We start from the raw sequence: 8,456 nt of genomic DNA on the forward strand, positions 1-8,456 counted from the left end.
GCGTCCGGTGAGAGGGAACAGGGAGCAGGAATGGGGACAGGGAACAGAAATGGGAATGGGGACATGATCGGAAATGGCACCCGGAACTGGAATGGCACAGAGAATGGGGACAGGGACCGGGAATTGGAATCTGGGTATGGGACAGGGAATATTGAAATGGAAATATGGGAACAGGAGCAGGACTGTGAATAAGAGAAGGGGAACAGAGACTTGGAATATGGACAGGGACAGGAAATGTGACTGGGAATCGGATTCAGGCTGGGATGGCAGCAGAATGGTACCGGGGTGACACGGGAATGGGTGGGTGAGAGGTGGTGACAGCAGGGAGAGTTGGAATCCTGGACAGAGGGACACGGAGACAGTTCCAGGGCAGGGGGTATTTGATCAGCCGCCCCACAACTTTCACCAGAGTCTCCCAGCACTTCTGCAGCTACTGGGCCTGTTCTGCCCAAAGCCCTGAGCAACCCCCAAGTCCCTCCCAGGAACTCTCACCTCCCTCAAACCCAGCATGCCCCCCATCCCCTGGAAGATCCCCCCCATGTCCCCATCAATAGCTTATTTCAATGTCTTTATTTTTACCCCGGTTTTGTGTGTTTTGAAGGGACAAAGAGAAATGAAAGGAAAATCCAGGCCATGGGGTGCCAGGAGGATGTGAAGCCCACAGACAGGTGATTTCCCAACATGGATCACTGGCACCAGGGATTGCCTGGGTTCTACCCAGTGAGGGTCACTGGGGGTCATCCAGGGTGGATCCCTCTGTGGGGGATGGAGCTGGAGCAGTGCAGGAAGCTCTTCCTGCACTTGAGGCACTCACAGGGCTGCCTTTAGTAGTGGCTCCGTTGGTGTCTGGTCAGGTTACCACTCTGAGAGAAGCTCTTCCCACACTCAGAACACTCGTAGGGCTTCTCCCCTGTGTGGATGCGCCGGTGTTTGACGAGGGTGCAGTTGTGCTGGAAGCCCTTCCCACAGTCAGGGCAGTGGAAGGGCCTCTCATCTGTGTGAATGCGCTGGTGAAGCAGAAGATTGGAGCTGGTCTTAAACCTCTTCCTGCATTGATCACACTCGTAGGGCCTCTCCCCAGTGTGGCTCCTCCGGTGGATGACGAGGGTGCAGTTGTATCTGAAGCCCTTCCCGCAGTCAGGGCAGCGGAAGGGCATCTCCTCTGTGTGAATGTGCTGGTGCTTGATGAGATCGGACTTGGTGTAAAACCTCTTTGTGCATTTACCACAGTCGTAGGGACCTTCCCCCATGTGGGTCCTCTGGTGTTTGATCAGGTCAACACGCTTGCAGAAGCTCTTCCCACACTCGGGACACTTGTAGGGCTGTTCCCCTGTGTTTCTCCTCTGGTGTCTGCTCAGTTCATAGCTCCTTCTGAAGCTCTTCCCACACTGCCCACACTCGTAGGGCCTCTCCCTGGAGTGGATTACCATGTGGACGATCAGGCCGGAGCTATGGCTGAAGCTCTTCCCACACATTCCACAATAGTAGGGCCTCTCCCCTGTGTGGCTCCTCTGGTGTTTGATCAGGTCAGGACGGTTGCAGAAGCTCTTGCCACACTGGGGACACTCATGGGACCGTTCTCCTGTGTGGATCCTCCGGTGTCTGGTCAGTTCGGAATTCCTCTTGAAGCTCTTCCCACACTGCCCACAGCCATAGGGCCGTTCCCCGGTGTGGATTCTGCAGTGGATGATCAGGGAGGATCTCTTACTAAAGCTCTTCCCACATTCTGAGCACTTGTGGGGCTTCTCCCCATCCTGAAGCTGCTCAGGGACCCCCAGCTCTGAGCTCCAACTGTCTCCCCAGCTAAGGGTGGGTCTTTCCTCCTCAGATCCCCGTGATCTGCGTTTGCAGCCCCTCCTTGTGAGGGATCTCTGGGGCTTTTCCTCCTCGTTGGATTCCTGTGCTGTGGAGCTGCTCAAAACAGCCTCTTCCACGAGGTTCTGCTGTGGGCATTTGTCCTCCCGTCTCTCCATCCTCAGCTCCTGGTCTGGGGGAGGAAGGACAAGGAGAGGATGGGATTTGCCTCCGTGCCACAGGGAAGGGCAAGGAGATCCCCCCAGTGCGTCCCCAGCAGGACAGCTTTGGCAGCAGGGTTGTCCTGCAGCCGGGAGCTGTGCTAGGCTGGGAGATGGAGCGGGAGAGAGAGGGAAAGGGGCACTGACTTCCTCCTCACCTGCCTGGGGCTCCCGGGCCATCTTCCTCTTCCCTACGGCCTCCTCCTTTTTCATCCTGCCAATGTTTGGGAATAACGAATCCTGGTCTGGGGGGAAAACAAGGCTTACTGAATTGGCTTTGATGGTCCCGCTGCCCAAGTGCAGCTGGAGAAGTCAGCGCCCCTTTCAGCCTTGGGGGGCCCGGAGTCCGCTCATCCCCAGCCTCCCGCACCCCTCCAGGCAGCCGGTTTGTCCCCCGGCTCCGGGATCGCCCCTCTGCACTCTCCCCGCTCCGGGGCTCCCGAGCTCCCCCCGGCTCTCCCGGGTATCCCCAAATCCGTGTGCCCGCCTGTACCGGGCGATCGCCACGTGGGAGCCCCCAAGATCTCTGCAGGGGCATTTCCGCCCCAGCTTTGGGGCCCTGCAAGATCCAAACATTCCCTGCCTCGCAAAAAAACCCTCCCAGAGACCCCCCTGATGGATTTGGTGCGAGCTCCCCCATCCCGCTCACCTGCGGGTTCTGGCGGAGGGGGTGATGCTGGCAGAGCCGGGGGAGCGACAGCCTGAGCGGGGAAACCGGGGGGGTGTTGGTGCTGCTCTTCCTCTTCCTCCTCCTCCTCTGTCCCTCCTCTTCCTCCCACTCCTCCTCTGCTCCCAGCCCGGCCCGGGCAGTGCCGATCCCCAAAAGCAGCCGCGCTCTGCCCTGGGCGGGTTTCCCGCGCGGCACTGGGAGCGATCCTGGGAGCACCTGGAGCGATCCTGAGATCAGCGAGAAGGGTTTGGGAGCGCTTTCCCTGCCAGTCCCGCTCTTACTGGGAGCACTGGGAGGGAACTGGGAGCAAACAGCAGCCGGAGGAGGTGGGCGGGGCCAAGCCACAGGGGGTGGTTATGCAAATAATGAAGCGATTGTGCTCGGGGATTGGTGGATGGGAACAGCGCGGGGTTATGTGAGGGCCGGGGGGGGCCGGAGCGATGGCCGCGGCGTCCGGTGAGAGGGGACAGGGAGCGGGAATGGGGCCGGGGAATGAGAATGGGGACAGGGACTGGGAATGAGACCTGGGAAGAGAATATGGGAACGGGACAGGGAGCATGGAAAGAGCAACCGGAGAGAGAATATGGGCTGGAGATTGGTGCTCCAGAGTGTCCCAGTGAAAGCCAGCAGGGGCAGTGAGCTCTGCAGCTGGGCCTCCCCTGCGCTGCTGCGGCCCAGGGCCAAAGGCGGGAGCTGCAGCCTCGCTCCTGTCTCTCGAACAGGAGCCTCCTCCAGGCCCATGGCCCCAGCATGAGGGAGGGCTCTGAGGCACAGCGGCTGCTGGCAGGAGGGGCTGCTCCGGCCAGCTGGGGGCCTCCGAGAAATGCCCAAAGCCTTGTGCTCTCTGCAGCTGGCCAAGGACAGCAGCAGGGCTGAACGGTTCGTGTGGCACAGCCAGCCCGAGCTGTGCAGCCCTCAGGGCCCCATGGGAGAGGCGGCCCTCAAGAATGGGACCGGGAGTACGTCCACCAATACTGGGATCGGGAATGGATACAGGGACAGGAAATACAGGACTGGGGACAAGGACCAGGACTAGGACCAGGAAAATGGGAGAGGGACCTGGAATGGGACCAGGAATGGGAATATGGGAACGGGACAGGGAATACAGGAATGGAAATCTCAGAGGAGCATTGGGACCAGGAATAGGAACAGGACAGGGAATATGGGACAGAAACAGGAATTGAGACCGGGAGTGGGATTCACGCTGGGATGGGAGCACAACGTGTCCCAGAGCAGGGTGACATGGGAACTGGTGGCGAGAGGGGGGGTGAAAACAGGGAGAGAGGGATCCTGCACAGGGGGCACCGGGAACTGAGACAGGGGGGACATGGGGACAGTCCTGGGCCAGGGGCTCCTTGATCAGCTGCCCCAGAACCTCCACCAGGGTCTCCCAGTGCAGCTGGAGCTGCTTGGCCTGGGGTGCCCAAAGGCCTGAGCAACCCCCAAGTCCTTCCCAGGAACCCTCAGCCAAAGTCCTTTCCAGGAACCCTCAGCTCCCTCAAACCCAGCATCCCCCCCATCCCCTGCAAGATTCCCTCATGTCCCCATCCTTGCCTATTTTTACCCAGTTTTTGGGATTTTTGAAAGGACAAAGAGAAATTAAAAGAATATCAAGGGTACAGGGAGCCAGGATGAATTGGAGCCCCCCAGGCAGGTGTCTTCCCAAAATGGATCACCAGCACCGAGGATCACTGGGGCTCTTCCCACCTCGGGTCACTGGGGATCATCCAGCGTGGACTGTCCCATGGGGGATGGAGCTGGAGCAGTGCACGGAGCTCTTCCTGCATTCAGGACACTCACAGGGCTGGCCTTAGTGGTGCCTCCATTGGTGTTGGGTCAAGGCTGAGCTCTGGCAGAAGCTCTTTCCACACTGGGGACACTCATGGGCCTGTGACATCACAAGGAGCGGAGATGGATGTCAGGCACCCACCAAAGCTGCTCTCTCACTCTCCTCCAGAGATGGAGAGAAAAAATAGAATGAAGTCTTAATGGGTTGAGTTAAGGACTGGGACAGAAAACTCAGCAAATGCCATCATGGGCAAAACAGTTCAAACTTAGAGACATTAATTGAATTTATTACTATCAATCAGAGCAGGATAGTGAGAAGTAAAATAAAGCTTTAAAAACACCTTCTGCCCATCCCTCCCTCCCTCTCAGCTCTGCCTCCTCCCCCAGTGGGTGCAGGCATACAGGCATTGGGGGTTCTGCTCAGTTCATTCCTGTTGTTTCTCCTGCTGCTCAAGGAGAGGAGTCGTTCCATGGGGTCCCTCCTGGAGACACTTCTCCATGAACTTCTCCAGGGTGAGTTCATCTCAGGGACAGTAGCTCTTCCCAAAGTGCTGCAGCGTGCCTCACTCTCCCATGGGCTCACATGGAAGGACCCTGCTCCAGCATGGGCTCCTCTCTCCATGGGTTTGCAGGCCCCTGCCTGGTCCCTGCTCCAGCACAGGTTTTTCATGGAGTCACAGCCCCTGCTCAGGCACCCCCTGCTCCAGCACGGGCTCCTCCAGGTGCTGCAGGTGCATCTCTGCTCTCCGTGCCCTCCATGGGCTGCAGGGGCCCAGCTGCCTCTCGAGGGGCTGCCCCAGGGAATCTCAGAGCAATCAGCTTCAGCCCCTGGATCAGCTCCTGCCCCTTGTCCTGCCCTGCTGTGCCCTGGGGTGTGCAGAGTTGTTCCTCTCTCACATGTTCTCACCCTGGTCACAGCTACAACTACATGATAACCTATTTTCATAAATCTCTTACCCCAAAGGTGTTACCACCATTTCTAACTGGCCCAGCCTTGGCTGGCGGCTGATCTGTCCTGGAGCTGGCTGGAATTGCCTCTGTGGGACATGGAGGAGCAGCTGCTTCCATCATCCTCTCACAGAAGGTGCTCCTAGAGCCCCCTCTTACAAAAACCTGGCCATGCAAACCTAGTATAAATATGGTCAGCTTTTATTACCGTTATTATTCATTCTTATTATTGCCATTTTGGCTACTTTTGCTCTTAATATTACAGTTATTACTAGTATTTTTTAATCTTTTTGACTATATATTAAGAGTGTCTTTAGTAGAACTTGAAACAAGAGTTCTTAATTGCAAGTAGAAGTTATCATTTTTTCAGCCTCTTGCCCTGCCCTGTTCTGTGTCATTGCTGTGTGTGAAGCTGCTGCTGCCAGGACTCCCCATTTCCCTGGTTTGGGAAATTTGATGGCATTGCTCACATGTCAGAAAGAGAGGGCTCATTCCAATCAAATGCATTGCCTGAACTCTTCTAGTCCCAGCTGTTGGAACTTTGTTTTGTAATGTTGTTGACTTTCTCAGCATCTGTTAATATTTGTGATTTTATGACAAAATGTTCTGGGATGGGATTTTGCAAGATTCTGTAATCAGTGTTCAGTTTTGCTCTTGGATTTCTTAATGGTGTGTCAGAACTGAATGCAGCATTTTGGGTGGGAAGCCTTGAGTCGGAGCTAGGATTGTCTCAGCAGCAGCTGGTTTTGCACATGTAAGCAGAGATAACAAAGATTCCATGAACTGAATATTCAGCCTTGTGGCAGAATCCGCAGTGCCTGAGCAGCACCGGAGCTGGGGGAGCCTCTGCAGCCTGGGGGGGACATCCCGATAAGGGGGACCCTGGGAGCCTGGAACGAGGAGCCCGGATAGGGGGGACCCTCTGCAGCCTGGAGATGGTGGGACCATGGACACGGAGACACTTGGGTACCGCGGGGCCCTGAAACGGGGACCCCGCACAGCTGGTACCCCTGGAGCCCCTCTGACACCCACCTGGGGCCCAGGGAAGGGAACCTCTGGGATTGCCAGGAGCCCCTGCAGCCCAGAGAGAGGGGACACCAATACACACTGGAGCTGCAGAAGGCCAGACAGGAGGGACCCCTGAACCCCAAAGTGGAGAGACCAGAGCGGGGGAACTCCTGGGAGAATGGTTGTTTGGTGAATCTTGGTGGTTTGGGTTTTTATGAGGGTGGCTGAACCTTGGTGGTCTGGAGGTTTTTATGGACACCAGACACCTGGTGACTTCTGGAGATGGAATTGGGCAGGAGGAACACCCAAGCCAACACACTCACACCTTGTTTTAACCCCAAAAAAGGAATTTCAGTTCCCAAAGTTTGACCAGATGGAGGAGGAGACCATGAGGAAGATGAAGATGCCCTGGCAGCCCCAGGCAGGTGATGAAGAAGTCAGTGCCCCTTTCCCCCTCTCTCCTGCTCCATCTCCCAGCCCAGCCCCGGGCTGCAGGACAACCCCACTGCCAAAGCTGTACTGCCAGAAGTGGATTGATTGGAGAAATCCATCCTTCCTTCCTTCCTTCCTTCCTTCCTTCCTTCCTTCCTTCCTTCCTTCCTTCCTTCCTTCCTTCCTTCCTTCCTTCCTTCCTTCCTTCCTTCCTTCCTTCCTTCCTTCCTTCCTTCCTTCCTTCCTTCCTTTCCTTCCTTTCCTTCCTTTCCTTCCTTTCCTTCCTTTCCTTCCTTTCCTTCCTTTCCTTCCTTTCCTTCCTTTCCTTCCTTCCTCTCCTTCCTCTCCTTCCTCTCCCTTCCACCACCATACCAGGAGCTGAGGATGGAGAGCAGGGAGGACAAATCCCCACAGCAGAACCTTGTGGAAGAGGCTGTTCTGAGAGGCTTGGAAGTGCAGGAATTCAATGGGGATAAAAAGCCCCGGGGATCCCACATGAAGAGGGGCTGCAAACCCAGCCCAGGAAGCCGTGAGGAGGAAAGACCCGCCCTGTGCTGGGAAAGCAGCCAGAGATCCAGATGCAGCTTGGAGCTGGTGGTTCCTGAGCACCTTCATGGCAGGGAGAAGCCCTACAAGTGCTTGGAATGTGGGAAGAGCTTCAGGCAGTGCTCCAGCCTCCTCACCCACCTTTGCATGCACCTGCTTGGGACCCTCTTTGAGCAGGGCCAGATTTGAGCCAGAATATTGGGAGTCCCAGAGCCAGCCTGGTGAGTGCACCCAGCACATCCCGGAGCTGCTGCAAGTCCAGAACAGCCAGAGCAGGGCTGAGATGGGGGAGCCAGGGGATCCACAGGAATAGGGGTTATTTGTCGGGCTGGGATGGGAGTTATCCTCCTGCTCCTCACCATCCTGTGCTTCCCAGAGCCCAGTCACTCCCAGTATGATCCCTGTTGCCCTCAGCATGGCTCCAATTGCTCCCTGTTGCTCCCAGGGTGATACCAGTGGCCTCCAGTATAGTCCCAGTCACTCCCTGTATGATCCCAGTCTCTTCCACCAGGGCCCCAGTCATGCCCAGTTGCCCTCAGTGTAGACCCAGTCACTCCCACTTGCTCCCAGTTGCCTCCAGCATGGTCCCAGTTGTCCCCAGCATGGTCCCTGTTCTCAATGTGGTCTCTGTCACTCCCAACAGGGTTACAGACACTCCCAGTATATCCCAGTTGCCCTCAGCATGCTTGGAGTCATTCCCAGTCACTCCCAGTATGATCTCTGTGTGATCCCAGGAGAGCCCAGTCACTTGCAGTAGGAGCTCACAGAGCAAAGCTCATGGAACACCTGGAGGACCCACCCAGAGGAGGGTCCCTACAGGTTCTCTGGCTGCAGGAAGAGCCCCAAGGAACAGAGGTCCCACCAGAGCCACCACCCCAAGTAGGAGGTGGTGACAGCTCTGCAGCCTGGGGCCCGGGACCAGCAGGGGGGCCTCCAGATGGACACCCCAGCAAGTGGCTCACACAGCCCCTCCTCCTGTGCCCAAAACCCCACTCTTGGCATCCCTCATCCCTCCCTGCAGTCCCCTCCCCAACATCTGCAGGCCTCTG

The 8,456-nt window shown here is 56.9% G+C and overlaps 1 protein-coding gene across 1 annotated transcript; it reads right to left on the reverse strand.

The window, feature by feature from the left end:
• Positions 1 to 555: 555 nt before the first annotated feature.
• LOC134429429 (zinc finger protein 436-like) lies at positions 556 to 2,801 on the reverse strand. Its single transcript, XM_063176589.1, has 3 exons — positions 2,665 to 2,801; positions 2,174 to 2,260; positions 556 to 1,987 (listed from the first exon to the last, which is right to left on the reverse strand). Exons 2-3 carry the CDS (start codon positions 2,226 to 2,228, stop codon positions 825 to 827), a joined length of 1,218 nt encoding a protein of 405 aa, XP_063032659.1. The 5' UTR covers positions 2,229 to 2,260; positions 2,665 to 2,801; the 3' UTR covers positions 556 to 824.
• Positions 2,802 to 8,456: the final 5,655 nt, after the last annotated feature.

Source organism: Melospiza melodia, chromosome 25 (genome assembly GCF_035770615.1).
Source record: "Melospiza melodia melodia isolate bMelMel2 chromosome 25, bMelMel2.pri, whole genome shotgun sequence".
In the NCBI taxonomy this organism is placed as follows: domain Eukaryota; kingdom Metazoa; phylum Chordata; class Aves; order Passeriformes; family Passerellidae; genus Melospiza; species Melospiza melodia.

Coding starts and splice junctions, on each gene's coding strand:
- LOC134429429 (XM_063176589.1), bottom strand. CDS start 2,228: ATGAAAAAGGAGGAGGCCGTAGGGAAGAGGAAGATGGCCCGGGAGCCC. Junction 1,988..2,173: donor GGCCCGGGAGCCCCAGGCAG/GTGAGGAGGAAG, acceptor TTCCTCCCCCAG/ACCAGGAGCTGAGGATGGAG.